Source organism: Orussus abietinus, unplaced genomic scaffold (genome assembly GCF_000612105.2).
Source record: "Orussus abietinus isolate OABI.00-Male unplaced genomic scaffold, Oabi_2.0 scaffold28, whole genome shotgun sequence".
Classification (NCBI taxonomy): Eukaryota; Metazoa; Arthropoda; class Insecta; order Hymenoptera; family Orussidae; genus Orussus; species Orussus abietinus.
The window spans coordinates 140925-165456 of NW_019394431.1; the positions used below are offsets into that span (position 1 = coordinate 140925).

At 40.3% G+C, this 24532-nt stretch overlaps 1 protein-coding gene across 6 annotated transcripts in view; it reads right to left on the bottom strand.

Annotated features, from left to right (window-relative positions):
* Positions 1-24532, bottom strand: part of LOC105701313 (protein couch potato) — a 43406-nt gene that overhangs the window by 9448 nt on the left and 9426 nt on the right. For 3 of the 6 annotated variants that reach the window (XM_023432281.1, XM_023432280.1, XM_023432279.1), the window contains exons 3-9: positions 9953-10030; positions 9727-9780; positions 9584-9646; positions 7393-7534; positions 5775-5908; positions 4871-5079; positions 496-1146 (exon numbers count right to left, since the gene is read on the bottom strand). In XM_023432281.1, coding sequence (XP_023288049.1) covers positions 858-1146; positions 4871-5079; positions 5775-5908; positions 7393-7534; positions 9584-9646; positions 9727-9780; positions 9953-10030 — 969 coding nt within the window. In that variant the 3' untranslated portion in view covers positions 496-857. Of the gene's footprint in view, positions 1-495; positions 1147-3400; positions 3585-4870; positions 5080-5774; positions 5909-7392; positions 7535-9583; positions 9647-9726; positions 9781-9952; positions 10031-24532 lie in introns of those variants that run through there. The other 3 variants (XR_001104202.1, XR_001104203.1, XM_012427960.2) reach the window with 3 other exon arrangements.

The following is a 24532-nucleotide window of genomic DNA, read 5'->3' on the forward strand; positions in this document are numbered from 1 at the left end:
CAAAGCAAGAAATTGTTAGAATTTTGCGAAATGTCCGACGTCCATTAAATACTTTTTAATCAAAATGGTCTGTTTTATATGTACTGTACGGCCTTCGATGGTATGGACCTCGACATGCTTTTGGATGGGTTTATATGCTTTAGAAGGCTCTGCAGAAAATTTTATACTGGAATGCAGCATCACGAAGCAAGTTTATAAGGATAAACGAATATACAAATGCGAGTTTATAAAGTCACTCGTTATATCATATGCAGTTAGACTTTAATTTATGCGCTGGTAATTACGCTCTAATTGACTCCAGTTTAATTTTTCAGGTCGTAATCGATGATGCATCAATTTAGCGAATGCAAATGCTACTTGTTTATTGCAATATCTATACCCAAACAGAATACCAATTGATGTTCTGTCCTGACCCAATGACTATCTTCAATATTCTTTTGCAATTCAAGATACTTTCCCAATCGGTATAAAAAATTGATAAAACTCATCTGTTTGAAACGATCATTATGAGGTGCCCATATATTTTCAAAGCATTTTTCGTCCAAAGGACCCTGTTTATCACTAGAAATGTTCGATAACTAACTGCTCTAATTAAACCAACACTTGACATGCTTGCTCCTGTGGCATTACATTACATGAAGACTCAATTTCTGTCAAGTCACAGGGTTCTTCAAGTAACAATTTACTGCTGATGAAATGCGCACATCATCAACAGACACCGCTTTACCGAGAAATTTCCTGCTTTCAGGAAATTCACGAGTAAATCTCTTTAGTCTTTTTCATTTCACGAGAATCATCTTCACCATCTGAAGCAATATAGTATTTTTAATCGAATTTAAGTCACCGTACTAAGAGATTTAAAAGGTGCAGATTACGTTAAAGGCAGGTTTCAAGATAGACAACCAGGGGATATTTAAAAGTCCAAGTGAGATGAGACCTACTTCGATCCACAGATTCGTAAATCCCACTTCTGCCATTTTTGATTTTGCGTATTCAATTCGTATTGCCCCTCGGTCAGAAGAGAGGAGAAAGGATCCTTGAAGAGTAGCCATCGCTTGGGCCGCATAGCGAACGTCTTGGTACTCGACAAAGGCCACAGGCAATCCTCCGTTCGTGTGCATTCGAAGGCGACAGAAACCAGGAAAACTGTGCATAAATAAGAGAAGCGTATAGGTGTACGTGCCTTAATTCATTATTCATAGTAATATTAGCTCTCGTGCCGACACTACTACAAATGGTATTAGGGGGAATGGTATCGGTTGTGATGCCAGCTGTGTTAATAGTGTTTGATTTGTTCCTCGCTCGGGGAGCCAGCGGTGAACCTCTGACGATTATCAATCCAAAGATTAAATCATAAATCGATATTTCAAGGGAAATTTCACCGTTGCCTCCCCTTAATCTATAATGGAACTCCCAAGATATCCATCTTTGTCAAAGTCAAATGTTTCCATAGAAGCGAGGCTCCCTCCTGGAAAATTCTTCACTTACGATTGAATTAAAAGGTGCGTGGTGGCACGAATTAAGCTCATCCTCCAGTTGAGACTTTTTCCATGAAAACCACACATTTTTTAATCCATATTTATAGCTGGATAATACCTTACCGTGGTATTAAGGGAGATTATATCGTTAATCCCTACAAAAAAAGAATGTGACCATACTGTAGGCAGGATTATGTTGTGCAAAAGGAGACGTGACGATTTTCGGGGGAGCTCATCGTTTCTAGACCCTGGTACCATCAACATTATGTCCGAATGGTTAGCACCAAGAAATCGTACTAGCAGATTTGCCATTTAGGTATTACGCCGATCTGCAGGGATTACATATTCAGGTCGAAGGCCAATCAGACCTCACGTGATGATTCCTCCTCTGAAATTTTCTACGACGTTTAGCGGAAATTCCCAAGTATAGAGTTGACCAACTTTTCAAATTATATCGCGATATCAAACTCCCCCAATTGAATTCGGAGTCGTGGAGAATTTCAAGCAATTTAACCCTCTTTAGATTTCAGAGAGTTCGAGTTATCATCAGGCGAGGTTATCGGGAATTTCCCGAAATTCTCGAAATTCTTCAAGGTTAGTGCATGGAATTGACACTTCGATCCTGATGGTAGGCAAGCAATGTGAGTTACGGTTGCTTCGTGGACCGGGGTAAGGAGTTTGTAAGTTCGATTAATTTAATTAAATGGTTACACAAGGAAGCCTAGGTAGATGGTTCAATACAGGATCTTACGTAGCAGGGATCATTTCCAAAAATGTGGTCGATTAATAAGCTGATACGCCGCGTGCTTAACGTCTAAACTTTCGACATGGGACGGTCAAATTATTGTGCACGATCGAGCCATGTTAAGTCTCAGGTGATTGCAAACAACACTCTATGACTCTGCAGAGAAATCCACGTTCTGACATTTTCGGTATTACACTATGCAGCTGTGACACGGAGAAATGCATTGCCACTGGTTTACCTCGGTATGCACCTGATTATCCCTTAATAATGCACGAGATAATTTGATCTATCAGTTTACCATTGTTATAACATTTTTTGTCCAGACACACGAGCAATGTAATGCCACAGTACGCAACTACCTCGACGACATCCTAATATCATTATACATTGTAACAAATCTCATTGAGAATTAGCTGTACTTTCATTATCTAACCCATACCTTAAAGAAATTTTATCCTCAGTGTAGAACCTACTTGTAAAGGTAACATGTAGGTATCGTGATGCACTATATTATTTAAAAAAAATAAATAAAAGAGGGTAGAATGTTGCCTCGAAGCCAGTATCGTGGGAGGATGGTGCAATAAGGCTAATATTGCAACTACCGAATCTCAAACTCTAAGTTCAAGTTGAAATTCTCGGCCTTATTGTAACGTGCCCTGTGCACGTACATCCTTCCGTTACACTTGCGTGAAGTCTTAGGTATTCTTGGAAAAGTGACAACTACAAACGTGTAAATGTGACGAGCTTGGTGACAGTTTACAAAAAGAACATGGCAGCGTAACTATTAGCACTTAAGCCAGTTTCTGACCGGTCCTCGTTGAATACGAACATACATTGTACATAAACTTATTAACACGAAAAGGTGAAAATATTTTAAAGAACGTCATTTTCAATTAGGTTCGTTAGTTGAGTTTTTCTTTTTCCAGTTAAGTTGTACCCCGTGAAAATTCGAAGTAAAGATGTTTTTAATATATCCCGGTCTTCCTGTATTTAATGTGGATATACGTTCAACGAGGATTAATCCGGAATGGCTTACCTTCCGCAGTACTCTATACAATGTTCTCTATGTACACTTTCTCCAAATTCAGCCTATGTAATCATTGAAGTCTCTTAAGTAAGTAAAGTGGAACCCAGGTTCGGCTCCACTTCCTTTTCGTAACCATTTCGTAGAACTCACTTTTGTATAAAATCTCTTGAGGTACATCCGAAATATGAAGTCCCAAAATTTGATCTCTCCCTAAGGTACCTCCACAGAAAAAGTAGCTCTCGTTCGGACGTAAGATATGAAAAACGTTGTCTTGAAGAGGAGTGTTCTTCAGGCGAAGTTCTTCAGGCGCTTGCACTCGGCATTCGAACTGTATCTGTGCACGATATACAGGGAGTAATATATGGAATCACGAGATTCTTTTTCCAATGTAGCACTCATTAATTAATCCCGCCTCATATTTGTAAAATGGAGTGCCTAAAAATTCATACTAACTGAAAGTGACCACATTTTTGAAAATGACCCACGAGGCTACTACATTTCTTTTTTTTTTTTTCACCACAGACTTAACCGCAAATAGTTAAATTTTAAAGTATTTAATTTAGATCATGTCCTAATAGGTTCGAAATTATCTCAATAAATCTTAGTGACAATGTAACTTTTACGGAATCATTTCTGTATATATAACGTGTTCCGTTTACTCCCTAACACTCTTCAGGTAAAGATCAATATCTGGAAATTATGATAAAATCCGCATGGAATGTTTCTTTCATGTATGTCGCAATGTATATAATAATTCATAAACTATCTTTGTCAAAGTGTCACGAAAGCATTAAATATGGAAATTTAATTGTAATTAATCATTTGAATTTGAATGGATAGTTTATCCTACTTTTTTTTAGTACCCTGCCTGAATGTGTTCTGTAAATACGCCTTTGAGCTAATAAGTTATAACACAACTAAAATAACGAATTATTTTCTGGTGTTGTTTGAACATTTAGGTATCACAAAGTTTACGGATGTATTTTTAGATTATTAAGAATCACTTTTCGCGAACTCGTATGCACACTAATGTTCATACAGCTAACAGCATGGTAATAGGGTTGCTGCTTCCTCAATATTGAATTGCAACTCTCATTTTTCCTGGAAATTCAGTCAATCGATTCTTATTTTCACTGGAAATAGAATCGATGTCGAGCGTTAACTGCAGCATATGTATGCTGCACGAACAAGTAGTCCAACATACAGGGTGGTTGAAATAACAGGTACCACCAAGAAGTCTACCACTTTGACGTTACAAAAAGGAAAAAACGCTTAAAACAATGTCGACACGCCTCTTAATAGAAACTATATTCCAATGGCAATACAAATTTTAATATCGTGCCCTTTTATGAGATAATTAGAATATGAATTACAGGAATTCTCTCAAAGCTACGAAACTGTTGTTTCAATTGTTTTTATAAAACTCGAAAGTAGAAGAGATTTTAATATTAATTGTACCACTGGGTACAATAAATTTAATGGGTAAAAAATCCCATTGTGTCATATTTCACGGTAGGTTTACGACACACCTCAGGAACGGTAACCCTCCATGTTAATCTTCTCAACACGAAATTCTTATCGATATTTAATTGGTACAATAGATAATTAAATTTTTCTAACCTGCTGAATATTTCCTTAAGCTCGTGTTCGGATACAAATTGTCCTAGGTTCGCCACGAAAAGCGTGGAGCAGGGTGCATTGCTAACGGCAATGCTCGGCTGAGATGAAGAGGATCCGACTGGTGATGCCAAAGCCGGAGATGGTAAAAAATGCGGCAGCGATGCGTGTATCGACGTTAACGTTGTCGGATGCGGCAGAGACATGGGTGCCTGAGAAGTACCAAAAAGACGCATTAATCGCGGAAACGCGCTAAAGCTTAATTTAATTCCTGAAAATATTAGGTATCGAATCACATGAGACTTGCACAACACTTGAAATATCCCTTTTTTTCCCGGCCAACTTAATATTCAGTAATTCAAGTCTAAAAGAACGAGACGAATTTGTATTTTCGTACTTTCGTATTTTCGTACTTTCGTACTTTCGTACTTTCGTACTTTCGTACTTTCGTACTTTCGTACTTTCGTACTTTCGTACTTTCGTATTTTCGCATTTTCGCATTTTCGCATTTTCGTATTTTCGTATTTTCGTATTTTCGTATTTTCGTATTTTCGTATTTTCGCATTTTCGCATTTTCGCATTTTCGCATTTTCGCATTTTCGCATTTTTGAATTTCATATTTTCGTATGTTCGTTTTTCTCAAAGAAATTTAAATAAAAAATACTGGATGCATATTTTCGCTAACATGAGCTTTTGGTAAACTAAATTGATTGATTGTCGACACTTGCATCCCAAAGGACCTTCGGTGTCCAGGAGTCGAAGAAAACGGGACCACGTATCGTTGTGCACATTAAATCGAGACTGAGGACGAATATAAATAAGTCGATCATGTATCACTAACGTGCATCGGGGCGCTTGTCGGCGGCTCCAGTGCTTTGCCTGCAGATAGTCAAAGATAGGAACGTACGGGGACCTGAGGATGCAAGGCGGGATGAACCAGAGTCGCATGCTGGAGTGTGCCCGGTAGTTCACCAGCAGTCGAGTACGTCAGAGGATGGTGCCATAATTCAGGACCTCCGTGGAAGAATGGGGTTCCTAGATCTGCAAGAAAGACCAACGTTAATGTTTCCAGAGAGGACCTCGAACGCGGCTAAAGAAGCAAATGTCTACAGGCTGCCATCGATAACGCGAGTCGTGATCTCGGATCTCGATGCATTAACCCACCTCGTCGAGAAATAAATATTTTACACATTTATTATGGAACTTGGCCATGCCCCGAAGCTTATCGTTCGTTTCATCGGAATTCGGCCGAGGTCCTGAATGATAATCCCGCGGAATAGAAGTTTTCATTTGAAATCATTTGGTCCAACGCTGACAGTTAAAAATGCTGATGTAGCGATACAGCAAGGTCTACTCGCATGTTTAAAGGGTATCTTGCATGGTTTGCACTAAATCTTGCAATGAATTATCTGCATGTTCAGATCGGGACTGGTTAAAAATGTTTAAAGCACGAATTAAGTGTCGAAATAGTCAATCCCTCATACTTTATTTATGGACTCGCCAGCCTTACATTTATGATCAACGCTGATAACACCGTTTCGAGATCCCCCAATGGATCCAGACTGACGTTCGTCCATAAATAAATGTATACATCGGGCACAGGGTAACCAGATGATGCATTTTGTAGGATTCTTCAGCTTTCAATTATTCAGGAGCGCGTTAAGAATTATAGCACTCCCATCGTTGCATTGGTTGGATGCTTAAATGACGCTCTTGATAAAACTTACATTTTCTCCTGACAGTGGTAGTACTCCTATACCGGCCAGACTAACGCGAATAAATCCCGTTAACACTAAAAAATTATGGTTCTTCTAAATATCACCAATATTTCCGTCTTAGAAAATGATAATTCTGATGGTACGATAAAAACATACCTCATACAGGGATTTAGATATTTACATACAGTTAATATCGATCATATATTCGCACTGACATTTATTTATTCTACCATTGGCACAGCTATCTATCTAGAGCCTAAACCTCATCTGTAGTCACTGCCCAATCTAGATTTTAAAACATCACATCCCAAGCGTACAAGTTAGTGATATATTTCCATACATGACAGGGGCTATAGGCAGACCCAGAACGCGACTCTTTTGTTCCCGGTCCGGTATCAGCAATCCTTATCATAGACAAAAATCAGCACGACGCGAACGTACCTTTGAAAATCAGTCCAAAGCGTGGGGAACAATGCACACCGTATATTCCATCCCAAAATTCTATCTCCTACATTTACTTGCCGACACGGAAATGCCAGGATATCCAGTTATCGCTCATTTTTATTGTTTAATTATCTGACACAAAGGTCCCATGTAAGAAGATGGAAATCTCAGGAACGACCACCGGATATCTTGTGCCAAGTAGGTTACGTCGAAAGGGTTTAGACGGTGCTAGGATGGACGCGTGAAACCAAGAGAAGCTTCCGGGAGATCACAAGAGATGACACACGCATGCGCAATGGACAGAAATTTGTGGGATGCCGAAGAAAATGTCCGGCATGTGGAAAATTAGCAGTGCGTACTTACGTCCAGTTAGAGGGTGCATCAGAGCGGGGTGCGTGGTGGCTGCTGTAGCGGCTGGTGGCTTGGGTTTGCTAACTTTTGTGTTACTTTTTGCAAATTCCAAACGTATGGTTTGTGGCATATCAGGATCGAATCTCACACCCTGCTGCAAATAGATCCTTATATTAGTGCTCATATCAATCGGGTTGAGGCCGACGAGTAGTCGTCGGAGGTGACTTGGGCTTCTTACAGATACAACGGTTCGTCGAAGGGCGAAGGGCGAAGCGATTGATTACCATATTGATAAGTCAGCTCGTACAATCGAGCGAAATTAGCAAGTGTTGTAACGAATCGTTCGTTTTCGCCGGTCGGAAGGAAACGGAATAATTGGCCAATGCTAATTAGTCGACCGGGCAATTGGGAGGCATGCAGTAACATCCACCCAGCTTGGGGAATAATCCACCACCGTTCCTTTTGCATAATAGCATTTTCCTTTTATGCGATCTAATACGCGAAAATGATTAGTTGATCGCTAGTTTCGATTCGATCACCCGATTTAATTAATCACGATTATTCGAGCAATATTAAGAAGACAGAAAATGGCGTCTGAATTTTCTCCCAATGTTATCGCGGTTCCCCTTTACTTATAGCTTGACTTTGATCCCAGATCGTTAGAAAATAAAGTATAAATAAAATTGGGCATCACGACCAAAAATTCCATTTGACCAAGCAGCTCGACTTGGGAACGACAGATGCAAAAAGGTGGTCAGCTATGCATGCGGTTGCAATTGCACGTCAATGTAATTGGGTGGTACTAAAAGTTACTAGGACGTTGAACGTTGCTCGATTACGTACATATTTTACATGGAAATTACATGGCACGTTAATTCCCCCGTTAGTTGCAAGCCCAGATGTTTCAGTTACCGCGCTTAATCCTAGCCTCTATTTTTTATTTCGCCATGCGATTGTTAGTAAAACTATTACAGCTCCATGTCTTTGATCTTGGGCTAGATAATTATACAAGGCAATTAACTACCGGGCTAAATAATTAAAGCGCGAGCCGGAACACCGTATCTCGTTCCTAAGTGAGTATCAAACAGTGCCATGTGCAAAGATGTATTCCCGGAGATTTTTAACAAATCATTTCCATCCCCACCTGGAACGATGTGACGAACGCCAAACTTGGACGTCGTGTAACTCATAAATAAACGAGCACTTATTGATCTGGATTAATGTTAATCTGATAGGAATTAATTAGTTCTAAGCCGAGTGGGAGTTACGGCTGTTGCCTGGTAGGCGTTTTATAAATGATGTACAACCTTACAAGAACACGGCGATTAGTATACGAAACATATAATGTATGCAAAGTGTTGAAAAATTTATCATCCGGGACGAACGTAGTGTACTCCTGATGGGAAACTGACAGTGAATGCATAATGTGTTAATGAAGAAGTCGGTCGTTTCGTAACTTTCAAAGAAACGGTTAAAAGAGTCGGTTTACACGGATGAGTGAAGAATGGCGATATTGATTAGATGTTATTAGGATTACAACACGGAAGATGTATCATTAAATCTCTATAGAAATACGTCGAAAAAAATTGGGATGACGTTAATAGATCGTGGATTACTCGACAAACGTGGTGAAACAGTGTGGCAAAGAAGTAGAAAACGGGAGAAAAATCACTACATACTTACGTTAATAATTGTATACAATAAATTAATAATTAATCGTGTATAATGATAACGATGAGCACTGAACACTTCGTCAGGTCACTTTACTTTTGTTACTAACTGTACTTTATACATTTATAACTGATACATGTCTCGCGGAAGATTCCACTGTCAAATAGCAGCAAAATGAAATGATTTTCATGCGAAAATGTGGTTTTGGTGCTTCACTCTGGCTTGAACAACGTTTTTCGATAATCGAAATGGAGTGTACTCGTGAGTCGAATTTTCAATAATTAATAGGTAAGTGTAAATGTTCATCGCATATCTGATATTGTTCATCTCTATGTATAGCATCCAAGCAAAGCCATAAAATTCATGTTGGTCCCTTTCAAGGAACAAAAACCTCGACAAATTCGAGCCGACACTTCCTTTCAATGTAGTCATTTAATGCCGCCAATAAAATGGATGAGAGTATAGTCTACGGGATAGGGCCGCAAATGGTTTCACGTTTTTTACCCAATTCATCGATTTAATTAGTTCGCACCTGCAGGTCCTGCTTTGCAGCTTCCGCCCCCGCTCTCGTATGGAAAGTCACGAATCCCACCGGCTGAAATTTCGAAGAACAGTTAGACGCTTCCCAGCACGTCTCCTTTAGCCAATGAAATTCAACGTAACGATCTCACTTACCGATGAAGTTTTCCCATTTTTACTTGTGACCTTTAAGAGGGAGCCCTCGTATCCCTGAAACGCGTATTTCAAGGCGTGAGCAATATTTTCAACCCGTCATACTTTCAGCGATTATTCCCAGTAATTTCCATTAACTACTTCCCCGTAAAATATTACACGGAAGATAGAGAAGACTAACTAGGAAGATAAGAAAAGCTAATACCCAGCTTGGTAACCAAAAACGTACCTCGTATGCTCTAAAGAGAAGGTAAAGTTCTCTGGGCTTTGTGTCCATCGGCAAACCGCTGACAAACAAGGTCCGCACCTGAAAATATAAATCAATTATTTGACCTCTTCGAAGCACAATAATTGACTTCAACGAATGCAAGTTACACGATCTAGAAAAATATTTGCCTTACTCCTTTCGAAACGTTGCGGATAAATAATACGTTTCCTTCGGTATGCATATAAGAAACTTATGTATTGAAAGTTCGGTTCATACACGGTACACCAAATTTATAACATACTCGTACATGTGCTTAAATAAATATAGTTTCCAATAAAGTGTCGTAGAATTCGAAACTTTTTCATATATCGACGAACACTACGCGTTAATTTAAATGGTCGTATAAAATTTATTTTTATAAAACTTTGTATATCTAAATTGTACGAAATTTGTAAACATTTTTAACAGTGCAGTGCGCTGAGCTTGGTTACTTGAGTAACAACTGCGTACCAGCTGGGTGCGCTCGCGCAGGGAAAATGTGGTCATTAAGTACTAGCCCCGTTACAATCTCAAGTTGAAAATCACCAGTTTCCTGGAAAAAGAATCCAGGATTCTAAATATATTATTTTTGCGGCCGTTCAGGCATCAGAACGCGCGATGCGCATCAAGTTTCATACTCCCACAAGAAATTCAGTTCGAGACGTTCGCAGAAATAATGCGACTGCTTTATTTTTTCGCAGAGAAGTTAGATAAACAATTTACTGCGCAAATGCGAGTACACTGGATAAAATACGTGTTGTCTAGGTCAGGTTCTCAAATCGTTCTCTACCTCAAGCCAACGTCAATGCCAGCTACACCTGACTTAGATTGCACCTAAAAACTGGAGCAAGATGAAAATGTTATGATTTCACCGTACATAACTACGTGCGCATGAAATCATGATATTCATGGAAGCACATAATCCACAAAGAAAAGTTCTCTTTAAATCCATTACACTCACGTTCGATGCGAGGTAATGCAAATATACTGCACCTTGTTTCGCTATTTTACTGTGTATTGAAGTATCGCCGCGCTGTTCGAAACTCCATTAAAAGTTATACTGCGGGGGGATTATGCAGTACATAGTTTCTCCATCGAAAACCCAGCTGGGGCCCTCAAATATGATCTTCGTTTACAGCGAAAAGGCATCGAAGTAACTGCAACGCAATATAGCAGTCGCAGAATTGCTGCATCAAGAGATGCGGTAGCGCGTAGAGTTATGTATTTTTTTGTTTGTACACCGGAGGTGAATTTTATTATTTGCTTAAATAGTATATCAACGTCCGACCATTCGCTGCAAGAAATGTAAATTTTACTGCGTGAGCCAAAACGCGAGCAGCTGTATGCCTTTTTTTAATGGCGTTTGTTATACGAGGCCAATAAATAAACGACGCGTAATATCGCGTTTGTAGTGTTGTATCGTGATCGCGAGATGTATCAACAATAGTTGAATAATGTGAGCACACAAGATTGAGTAGTCAAAGCATTTACGGTTTGCTGATCTCGTCGTTCCCCTTGGCTGAATAACCGTTATACAACATCCGCTCTAACGTTGTGTCTCCCGGTAGAAGCCGCTGCTTTGTTCGCCGTTACATAATATCCTTCGAGCCCTGCATTCGTCTGCTTCTTTCTCTCCGTCTTTTTCTTGGCATTGACCCTCCGAATCAAAAGTTAAGAAAATCCCAAATATTATTAGGAAGACCCGAAAGAAATCCATTATATTTATGCTTGAAGTTTGAGGCAGAAATAATGGATTTCTTTCTGGTCCCCCTAATAAAATACGGTCGCGCGAAAATTTAGTTGAGGATCTTTCAGTCAACTTCGCCGTTACGGAACAGTCAGATGCAGAAAATCTTCATTTGTTAAAGTAAATTTAAGGGAAAAGTGTTATTTTACGTTGTCGCGATATTGTCCATCGACAGTTACTCATTCTTGTACGTTCTTTATCGGAACCTACGGAAACTGTTAGCGCGTTCGCTCCGAGGGACGATGTCGGGGTCCTAAAACATCACCCAATCAGTTTTATACATTGCCGTACATTTTACTCGATGCTATCGACGACACAATGGAAATCTTTCGTGCAATAGGTTTCTACACAGTCAATTAGAATTTGCATTCACCTTCTAGAAAACGTTTTACTCGCGGACACGCCATGTACTATTCCTTACAAGGATGGATTGCTCCAGTAAAAAGCACAAGTAACAACACTGAAAGCCTGTCAGGGTTACGTTGCGATAGTAATGACTGGGAAGTATGGATTTTAAAAAATTGCCCGTAAACGTAGCAAGTTGCGATAATTTCTGTTGCCCTGGGCACCGAAGCATTATGCACCGCTCAGGTGTTAAACTCTAAAATCTACAGAATTTTGCAAAATGAGTACACGTAATTTTATGAAAAAGAAGATGATAAAAACGAAGTTTGTCTAACAAGTATTAGATAAGTATTCACGATATGCAAACTTTTTTCCGGTGAAATAGAGAAAAACCATTCCCACAGTTTTTTACCCATTAAAATTTAAAGAATCACGATGACAAATGCTAAGAACGTTTTAATTATCTCCAGCAGGATAAAATGATCGAACGTTACGTAACGGAAATTGCAGGCAATTTGGAAAAGAAGTTTCACCTTGGATAATGGAGGAAAACCTGGGTGTTAAGTTCTGCCGAATTACTAATCTCCGTGAATCCTCCGGCGAGTTTCACAACACCGTTAACTTCAAACCGTTCTTCGCGATCTAATTCACAGCGAGTATTATTCCTAGCATTACAGAGCCACCGGAGCAGCAAATTGTAAAGGAACGGCGTCAGTACTATGGTGCACAATTCTTTTTCTATTTATTACATGTGCTTTTTCCCTAGACCTTTAAAAAAGAACTAACAATATTCGTAATTTATGCAGGATGGATATCAATTTTATTATAATACAGTCGATCGGGGAATATTCTGTATTTTCTAGGGACACCCGACTGGCCGCCATATTGGTAACTCGCATACATTACGTGCGACCCTCCATTGATATCGATCCTCAGACTGGATCGCTTTTTGCACAGAAACGCTCTTAGTAAAACCTGACAAACGATCTTTGTATTTTCCCTAGAAAATCCCTTAACCTACTTCAACCTTCCCACAATGATGTCATTGTCTTATTAAGTTTGGAATTTAAAACCGTCGTTCAATTAACACTCGAAAATTATGCAAATCTTGCAAATGTGTTGAAGCAAGTAAACATGGACGTGAATATTACGTCAGTATTGCCCTACATACATAACGTGACTTTTCGATTACAACCGATTGTTACTTTTAAATTGCTTTTTAAATAAGGCGGTGGAGTGTTATTCAGTAGTTAACATGGACGCGAACGTTTTGACAAATAAAATTGCTGGTCACATGTGCGATGAAAAAGAATAAAGTCCTAGATTTCATGTAAAAATTGTATTACATAATTTTGTATAAAAGTGGAATCCGAATTTCTCACGATTTCTGACACGAGGAGAATCGAGATAATAAAAGACTTCCTTACGTAAGATTTTTCCTCTTTGAAAAGATAACTTCGTCTGTGTTACGTCAGACTCATTGAAAGGCAAAAGATATTTTTGCCGCTTTATGCAAAAAGTATTTAACCAACCAATTCACTCCGATGAAAGAACATCGAATAGATGTATTTTTTAAATATTAATGAATCTTTATAGCAATATAGTATTGCATTAGTTTCTTCTATTATTTAAAATATACTTACTATAATAAAATTGGCACGTAATATGTCTAAAATCATGGAACTGCATTGCGACAGACCGATGGTATTTATCTGTAATGTGTGTTCCGCATTTCAATTGATTCCGTGTAAGAGCAACTTTTGCTACCTAGGTAGTTCGATATGATGGCCGGCAGGTGATATAACAGGAATCTACTTCCATCTATTCGCTTTCTGCCCCTGAAATAACATGACCGACTTCCCCTCACTTTCCTTTGAAGGGAAAGGAGAAACGAAAGAAAAGGGACGATGAACCTTTTTGCACGACTGGCGCCATTGATTGCGGAAAAATTACCATAGATCTACGGTGAACAATGGACAATGTAAAAATGGCTGGAAAATGGGTCTCACTCATCGACTTCTGGGTACAGATAAGATGGTAACGTTACTTGCATAAGATTCTAAACCAGTACCATTAGACGCAGAGTATTTCCGGAATATTCTAATATTTATGGATATATTTAGGAAGAAAAGAAATCATTCGAGAACGTCTGCGCGTCTTAAAGTACTTGCCGGAATGAACCTTACGATGAAGCATTCTTCACCATTCCTCTTATTTAACTGCTCGGTATACGTATTTTGCAACCGACAGTCGAATATTGACTCGACTTCTATCGAGGACAAGAATCAAATATCGAGAGTTGTTTCTCGTGTCTGACTCCGGGCGCAAGCGCGCCTAGCCGTAAGGTAATTCAATATGGCGGAAACGACAGCCCTACACTGAGCGGACCAACGGCCGTAACGGGGAAGGGAACTCCGGTGACACGGTCTAGTAAAACTGTCCACATATCCCAAATTGGCCGTGTTCAGACTGCGTTAAGTACCTCCCCGATTTATCATTTGCAGCAGTGGCGTCTTACAACTTTTTGTTCTTTTAGTGAAGCTTTATTGAGCCCAGCTGATTCACGTTGCGAGCCTTTGGTGATAACTGCATAAAACGCACATACATGCCTCGTCTGGATCTTGACTATAATAGAATAGTTAACACGGTCATTTATCTTCTCGTTTGACGTACAAAGACGTAAAAGTATGTAACTCTCTCCATCTGAACTTTATGCAGAAAATTACAGTTGGTAGCTCTTTCTTCCGCCCCGTGTCGGCCAATCGGCGTCGCTGACGTCATAACGCAGTCGACTACTGCTCGCTGATTGGACGACACGAAGCGCAACGCAGTGGTGTAAACTGAAAGTTTTTACGCGCGAACTTCGAACCAAAGAATCAAGACCTCGTCGTATATACTGAGAGAAGTACGTGTTCCAACGATATTATCCAGTGAGATATGACGTAGACGACAAATCACGTACCACCTAATCATTACAATCGTTTATTTTAATCGTTTATTTTTTATTTCCAGAAAGAAGAAAAACACGATGTAAGAAAAATCTGGAGAGAGAATATTTAAGGTAAATGCGAATATGGAATATTTTTTAATACGCAAGTTTAGTGAGTACAGACCGTGAACTTATCAAACTCTGGTGAGCATCTCAACGGTACATAATTGTATGTGTAATTTGTGACCATCCATTACATAGTTCCTCTAAGCTAACATGTAGTTTCCAATTGATCGCTACATGTCACTGTAGAACAGTGGTCCTCAATCTAAACCAACACCTGGCAACTTAAATAGACCGCAGGTGTCCACCCACCGCATATGTATGGTAAATATTAACATTTGTTAGCTAGAAATACAAAATTTACCATGCACATATGGAGTATTCTCTCTCGAATGGGTTTCCCACCTGACAGCTTTTCCCATGAAAATACCCCCGAAAAAATTCTACGAGAGTCCATGTGATTGAACACAACTCGACGAATTTTTTTTAATTGCTAAAGTTTAATGAGGCCCGACCTTTTTTACGTAGATTGAGTTCAAACAAATTTAACAGTCTTTGATGAAAATAGCACGATTACGATGTTAATAAAAATCTCAATGCCTCATAATGCAGTGCTAATCTTCTATAAGTGAAATGCAAACGGAGGATTGAATTACGTGTACGATGTAAACTTTTTACATAGAGTACACAAATTGAAAATAACCTACTAAATGAATATCACCATTGCATTGTTATATCTTATAATGTCTTTATGGTGTATTTTATAATATCCATCATGTAAATTAATTTCTCCCATGCTGATAGGTAATGGTTCGATGGTAATGCGATCAGAATTCATTGGGGTAGTAGTTATTACATAGCAGAGTCTTGTAAATAGTATATCTAATGCTCTTAACTGAAGACTGTCCAAGATAGTTTAGTTGTGGGATAACAGCGATTTGTTCAATGTGCTTTCCTTCGCGTACAGAGAGCTTGAGCGAAGACATAATAGGATAAGCTGGCAAGTAGTTCAGAAAGCTGATACGTACAAAAGCTCACTTGAGACAAGCAGTATTGGAAATCATTCACACTGATTCTGAGCGACCAAAGCGTAATCATTTTTATCAGGACCGTCCTTGCAGAACATTAATGAGCCCTTTGTTATCTAACTTTTTGGTATGTGGAATCGCATATCGTACATATACGTTTAACACGTTTGAGTAGGTTTCAAGCACAATGTTATTTCGAGTCGAGTTTAACATGCATATATGTACTTGCAGAATTACCACGAGTACTTCTCTACCTCTCCAACCTAAACCTCAAGCAGCGATCATTTCTCAACTTCATATCAAGTATTTTCTTCCCTGTGTCAGAAGAGCGTGCGCACGCATGTATGCAGAGTAGATATATATGCTTGCGGAATTATTATCAGCACGCTTATTAATATCCCCTCCCTTGATACTTGCCAACGCTGCGCAGAACTTAACGCGAGAAAGTGCCCGGAAAATTTACTGCAGTAATGTCCCCGTTTTACGATTACCACTCCGCCTGAACACTCCATCATTCGGATTTACATTCCGTGTCAAAAACCGAAGAGGAGAAAAAAAATATATCCAACGAAACTTCGTTGGGACGATAGAATGTTCCAATGAAAGAACATTTGAACGGTGGAGTATCAGGATAATGGCAATTTTACGGCAGTTTGCTCTTGAAAAACAGCGCACGGGGCGTTCTGTGAAATCCTCTCTTTGATTCGGGTTTACTTGGAAAGCAGCAATTTCTGCTCAAAATATTGCTCCTTCACATCCGGCACTTTTCCTCCGCATCGGGGAGTGCTCCAGTATTTCCGGGTTAATTATCGACGGCGGGGAATAAGAGAAGAAAGTATTACCCATAAGCTGTAGTTGCAGAGTACATTGTCAATAAACCATGAGAAAGTTTCAAAGTGAGGAGAATTCTTCCACTTCTTAAGACCTCGACCTTCTTTACGCTTATCGATAAACAAATGAGATAACTATCCAAATTCAATTGCAACCGATCAACCTATCGTTTCCTGCGTACCGTTTTTCAATTCCGTCAACCTATATCGAAATCGTTCTCGGTCTATTCTTTCCTTATTTCCAGTCGTAGCATCTGTTGTAGTTACGTTGGAAATCGATGAGACACTTTGTACACCCTCTCCGGGTACCGCCGGCGCCAACTTAACAGTCTCCCCTTGATACTTCCGGTTTTTCAGGTTCCAGTCCCATCGCGCCTTTTCCCGAAATCAATCCCAAATCCACGTTCATTCTTTCCTCATTTCCACTCACGTAACCTCTCCTATCTACGATTCCGCAGTAAATCAATGAGGACACGAACACCTCCCCTCTGAATACGGTGCCATCGGCACATGGCTTGAAGACGTTCATGTCCGCCAATGTACACCCAGAGTTATCAATACCACGATATTTAATAACGTTTCGACATTTCCGGTTTTTTCACTTCTTACTTTTCCAAAATCACTCTTAAGCTCGCACTCATACCTAACTTCGGCTCACAGGATCGCAAATTATCTTGTACAAGATAAATTAACGAAACCATCCACTGTACAGCGGCGGACAAGAACTCAAATCATTCCTCAACTCGCATTCGTCTCAATTTCAGCTCATAAAACCGCTCGTTATCGTTTCAGCGCGAATCAATGAACAATTCAGAGTATACCGACGCACAAGAACGGATATTCTGCGTACAGGGTGTCATCGGTACACATCGAGAAGACATTCATGTCCACCAGGGTACACCTAGAGTTCCCAATCCCGCTTCATGCTTAATACCACCCTTGTCTCCACATTTCCAGCCTTTCCTCTCAATTACTTTCTCCAAAACCACTCTTAAACCCGAATTCGTACCTAACCTCGAGTGATAGTACCACCGTTTCCCATTTCCAACATAAGTCAACGAGCCACCGGCAACCAAGAACGCCTCCTAAGAATACGTTATCATCGGTACCTTTCAAGAAAGCATTCATGTCCGTCAGTGTACACCCAGAATGACTAATCCCACGATATTTAACATCGTCCCAAGTCTCTATACTTCCGACGTCTCTTCCCTCCCTTTTCCAAAACCATTTCCAAAAAACTCGTGCTCGACACCTCGTTAGGATTTCCACGGTGAATCAAGGAGCCACATAGGTAGCACGCCCTCCGGGGAATCAGCGATACCGGCTCGGTAGACGGCGTCCCCTTGATACTTCCGGGCCTTGGGCCGGACGCTGCATGAAATTTTCATCGGGCGGAAAAACGCCTCGGAGGCGTCGGCCGCCCGGAGTGCGGTCGCGGCAACGCCCGCGACAGCTTCGGGTCGGCCCTCACTCGCAGGGCGGCGGCGGCCGAGGTAAGTCGAACGTCGCGAGAGGCATGGTCAGCCGGAGTGGGCCGTGTGTATCGGGCATAATACTCCTTCATCCGACTCGATACCACCGGCTTGGCTCGTGTTGCGGAAAAATCAATAACGAGGCTGGTTGGTGGCGGCGCGTCGCCGCCAGGTGCCCTCCAACATGCCTGGCCGTGCCCGGTGCCCGCGTCCGTGTCCGTGTCCGTAACCGTGCCCGTCCCGGCGCGTCTCCGCCGTCTCGTCCGTCTCGGCCCGTCTCGACCCGTCTTGGCCTCTCTCCGCCCTCCTAGACTCTCCCCCGATCCCCGTGTGCGCTTTTATTCCCGATCGCTCGCACGGAACCGAAAGGGTCGTTTTACGATTACGAAATCCCCTCCCGGCGATCGCGTCTCGCGTTTTCCGCCACCGTTTATCTCGCGGGGCCTCGCCTCCTTGCGGGATTACTTCGCTCCTGGACACGACCGAGAGGGCTCGGTGGAATTACAATTACTCCACGCGTGCCGGTCAAACGCGCCGATCCATTCACTCGGCTATTCGTTCGGGGAGAAGCGTGATGTATCGTGAACGCTCCTCCCTGGACTCGCATGGCTCTCTATTGACTCCTAAGCACCTGGCAAATAATGGGCAGTCGCTTAAGGTGATATAAAAGGGTCATTTTATGTATATTAAAATGACTATTTATAAAACTGGGTGCACCAAATTACTCAAAACTTTGGCACGTGATTCTGGAGGCCCTAAGGGAGAACGAGATGCTCATAAAATTTAATTGAAATAAATGTATCCTTGGTTCTCGTCTGGAATAATAAACGAAATTTTTTCATGAAATTTTATGAACATCACGTTATTCCTTAGAGCTTCCAAAATCACGTGCTGAAGCTTCGAATGATTCGGTGCGTCTAGTTTTGAAAAATGTTTTATAAATATTTTGACACTTTGATATATATAGAATGACCCTTTCATAACACCCTAAAAACCGGGGTGGATGATGACACACCCTGGAAACGTTATTTTGGTTTTCCTAACTTATATCTGTTTCTTCTTGTTCTGTGTTTTATGTCTATTTTCTTTTATTTTCATTAATAGAATGGTATTTAACGTCTTCAGCTGCTCGTTCCAGGGCATATGAAAGTGGCTCTTTTACAATACGCGTAATCGATGAACTTTCGGATATCGAATTTTATTCACTTATCGGCCAAACTGATCCGCAAAGTTTTCCCGAGGGCTTAGTACACTTTTAACGGAGTACCTGGAATTTTCCATAAGTAGTTGTTCGTAGGGTATCTCTAACGCTTTGAAATCCGAGCTTTTAAGCGCCTTGTTATTCGAGAGTTACATGTCGGACGAGTAAAATGATTCAAGGGAAGACCGTGGCTGATGAAGTCGCGCACGGTGACACTTTGAACGCGTATTGAAATGTTGCCTTGGTGACGCTTTTTTTCAAGGCTTTTTGTTCCTGTATAAATCACACTTCGGTGCCAGGTACCGTCTGCCGCGTTTGTCCATAGCCGTGATTGTATCGCCCCGACTTGCGTCCGCCTTTTGAGATTCCCTCACCTAGACTTCCGTTTTTTCCATTTCCCATCCTGGTATTAAAAAGATTTTACGTTCGCGAATCCCCCCAGTGACAGTTGCGAGGCGCTTTCTCCTTCTGCGGTTACTTCCTACAGAAAAATTCCGTACAATTGTCTACTGATAATAATATACATTAATATTCAAGAAGATCATAGTAAATGTGTAGAGCATACACACGTTTAGACACAAAAACTGACTGACTTGTATAAAATAAGATGAAATTACCCATAATTTTATCCTTTTTTGCCTTTTCTTTTTTCCTTTAACGCGACGTTAATTTCTTCCTTAATAATTCCGGAGGGGGGTACTTCATTATCAGGTACCCCCTTCGCGATTATCCGTAATCGCGATTACATCGTCTGCCTTCCGAGATTACCTCGCGTACACTTCCGTCAGCTCTGCCGGAGTTCCTTTTTCTATTATCCCTGATCACTGACGTGGCACCAAAAAGACTTTTTACCTTGACGAAACTCGACCGGTAAACAAACCTCGCGTTCTACAGCGCCATTTACTACATACAGGATGATAGCCGTACATATACTCGAATTGCGCAAGTTGGAGATAATTGCAGTTACCTAATGAGTGATCGCACAATGGGCAATTTCATTTGCTACTTCAGAGGACTTAGATCGGTATTTCGGTCAACGAGGGCGCAGGCGCATAAAGATAGACGTTATCACCTATCAATTGGCGATAGAGCCCCGATTTTAACCTTTTTCGGAACCTTTTTCTCGTTTTACCGATATAATCTGCGATTGCGGACTAATGTAAGGTATTTCCAGCAATTTTTGCGCGAGCATATAAAAGTAGATGCTATCAACTATCAATTTACGATAAAATCTTGATTTTTACCTTCTTCGCCACCTTTTTTGTTTTCCTGGCATAACATTCAAATGTGGAATAATGTAAGATATTACGTGCATCGGGTGAGTAGGCATATAAAGGTAGATACTATTGACTATCAATTGGCGATTTTTACTCTTTCCGGCAGACTTTCATTTTCTTGAGATAATCTTCGATTGTGGATTAACAGAATATGGACTTGTAGGGGACTTTGGAAGATGTTTCGTTCGAGTACACTTATTAATATTCATTATTAAGCTTTGGCTGCTATTGCAAGGTACGCATGCATTTTATTTAGCATCTTAGACGCTTTTCTCGTAGTATCTTGAGTCTCCGGATCCTTTAAAGGCACATCTTAGCCCACTCTGCCCCTCGCCACGGAGTATGTAAATGTACGATCACGTGAAGTGCCCACACTGCTTGAACACTGAAGTTTTTTTACAAGAAGCGTTACGGGGGAAAAGAGCAGGCAAACACGAGTGGGTGAAGGAGTAAGGGAGAAAAAGGAGCACGGGGAAAAAGAAAGGATAAGGGGAATAGAGACAGATGACAGAAACAGAAAGAGCGAGCGAGAGAACGAAGGGAGAGAGGCGGACTGAGGAAGAGATTAGCGGAGACAGAGAGGGAGGAATAGAAGGGGATGAAGACGAGTCGTTTATTATTATAATAGAACTCGCCCCTTGCTCCAGAAAACATCCACCGGATATTGAAATACGGTCCAAGTGTCTTTAATGTAGACGCTTCAAAAGCGTACCTGCCTACAAATGAATCCATTTTATTTTTTCAAATTCAACATTAATCATTTAACAGGTTAAACTTTCTTGCAGCTTTCATAAAATAATTCAATATACTAATAAATTCAGGAGATCCAGTTAAGATACTTAGGAGCCATCTTTTTATTTCCTAACGATCTAATGTTTCAAAAAGTAGATTAATTCACTTTTCCCGAATTTACGCTGATAAGTATACCGGTAAATATTGTACTATCGAATTGGGACGAGTATTTTTAATGGTTTCCATTTCATTTATTAAATGCCATGTGGGTAGTTTCAAGAACGTCGAAATAAGAAGGGACACAATCGTTTCTAAATATCTCGGGTATATAATAATAAAAGGAGGTTGGCAGGGGGGGCTGGAAAGCTGAACGAGGAAAATGGCGCAGGAAAAGAAATATGGGGCCCGAGGAGGGCTAACGGCAAGGGCGAACGAACGGAGGGCGAGTCGAGGCGCTGATAATATTTTGATAATAAGTTGCCGGTAAATGATGGCCGAGATATACCGACTCATGGACGGGAAAATAGCGCTAAGCTGCGGCAACAATTTACCGGTCACTTGAGGATAAGCTCCATGTCGACATGTCGCGATCAAATGGCGTGTATGCGCGCGCACCACACGCCATGCTCGATGCAGAGATGTCTCTGCAACAAGCCGACATCTATGGCACTAGACTTTCTCGCTAACCAGGTCAAATGCGTAGAAAAGTTAGCCGAATGTGGCCGCCGAGCCCCGAAATATTCTACATTGTGTGCCCGTGCATGCACGACGATATCTACTGCCAACTAGAACCAAGACCATCATTATTGCATTTACGAAGTTTTAAATTTTAATCCACATTCTCATTCTGGAATACTCAAATAGCGTGATAATTTGAAAAAAGTGAAGGGAAGAAATAATGACAAGTTTTCCCTGTTTCCTGTTTCTTTAGTATAGAGAAAAAATGCAGATTTATAATGAAATCTGAGAGGACTTAGAAAATTGAATCCATTTTTATAACGAAATTGGTTGATATTGTTGTACCGGGTTCTCGGGGATTTTATACACTTTTTATCATAAAATGTGAAAGCTCATTGAAGTTGATAGTTACATTCCGTTGGCTTATTTACGGAATTGCGCTTTAATTGATGCGCAGTGATTATCGGTGGGCCAAGTGTATTCGTCTTGGGGTATCGTGAAAAAGTTCCTTTGTTACATTCGCCGAAATAATTCGCTCCGAATGACTTGGTAAGTAATGTAGACACCTTAGAAATTTAAATAATTCCAAGGCCTTGCGATCTTATCGAGGAAGCCGGTATAATTATTCTACAATATTCGCCGTCTCAGGATTCAACGTTTAAATGCGAAGTCATCCCTTAAAGTGGTCACCTTGTAATATTAAAAAAAAAAAAAAGAGATATATATTAGAGACTGAAACACTGCGTCGACCCATTTTCAAACCAAGCTAGGGAGCAACAACGACTAAAATCTTTCTTTCTGTTTAAGAAAACATGAAAAAACTTCGTAAATAAGGATTTTAAAAACATTCTAAAGATATCTAAGAGAATAAAAAATGTATTACCACCGAAAGGTACGTTAATACTATTGTACACTTTAAGATACATTTATTTTGCCATTCTTGCCATTGTTAGAAATCATTACCCAAAATTTCCAATGCAAAGTGCAGAAAGCCGAGGCGGAAAGCCCGAAGTGAGGTTAGGTTGTACCATGTAAATGGACATTTCATGGTAAGCTTCGTACACGTCAGCAAGGGGCAAGTAAGTGAGGCGTGGTATAACCTATGTAGACACGGTTCGACGAAATCGACATAACCTACCCTGTGTCCGTTTTAAACGCGATTTTACCAGCGACTTTTATTCCATCATTCGAATCATTTTCAGTATTTAAATAAATTAAGCAATGCTATCAAGAGCCAACAACTAAATAGTTTTAGTTGCCAGTCCAAGACAATTCCACTCAGCTGATTCAAACGTCATCCCAAATGTTTTATTTAATTATTACTTCGACTTTTTTAATTCGTAATAGCGTTGCAGCATTTCCAATTTTGTCCTCGCAGCCTATATCTCCTTCGAGCTAATCGAATCGGACTAATTCGAATTTGCCGAATTTAGTCGATCCAATAGCGAGTTCCTTTTTCGGCATTTGGGTATTTTTCGAACCTTTCCCGCGTTCAATGATTAAATGAAGAATATCATGATTTTTACACGCCGACCGTTCTTCGTTTTGCCAGTCCACCCGGGAAACGGCCCAATCAAATTCGCGTGACAATGTTACTGGAATATGAGGAATGGAATACGTATTGATCCGACTTACGGTCCCGGACTCGAAGCATAAAGTGCATTTTACTGTAACTGTCACGCAAATTTCGCCGGACCGAAACAAAAGAGATCCGTCTCCCTTGTTTCACCTGAGCTTGTCCTAAAATTACGGTATTAATTCCGCGAGATTAATTCCGTCCTCGGAAAAATCGAGTCATCCTCGAGACTTGATGTGTAATTAATCCCCGAAGTTCAAGTAAATTTGCCAACCGCATTTGTCTTGATCTAAATACACTGCTCGCAGAACTATTGCAATATCAATTATAAAAATAAATATCGAGAAAATCGGAGATTAACATGCATCGGTTAAGATATTGTAAAGAGATTGATTCAACTGTGGTATAAAGAATAACTGTAATTACCGAGATGTGGTTATAGTCTTCTTTTATTATTCCATGCCATATCTGTGGTTATTAGATGTGCACAATTTTAATTTTCAGGTGTAGTAATTTTTTTTGCGAGCGATGTATTATAACAGATATAAATTGAAATGTCTAAATAATAAATAGGATAAACGATTGTGACGATTGATAAATGGGGAAGCAGGTTATCGGTATTATTTATTGGTAATATTAAATACGTCTCAAGGAGTTACTTCAATTACTTGAAAGCTAACTACC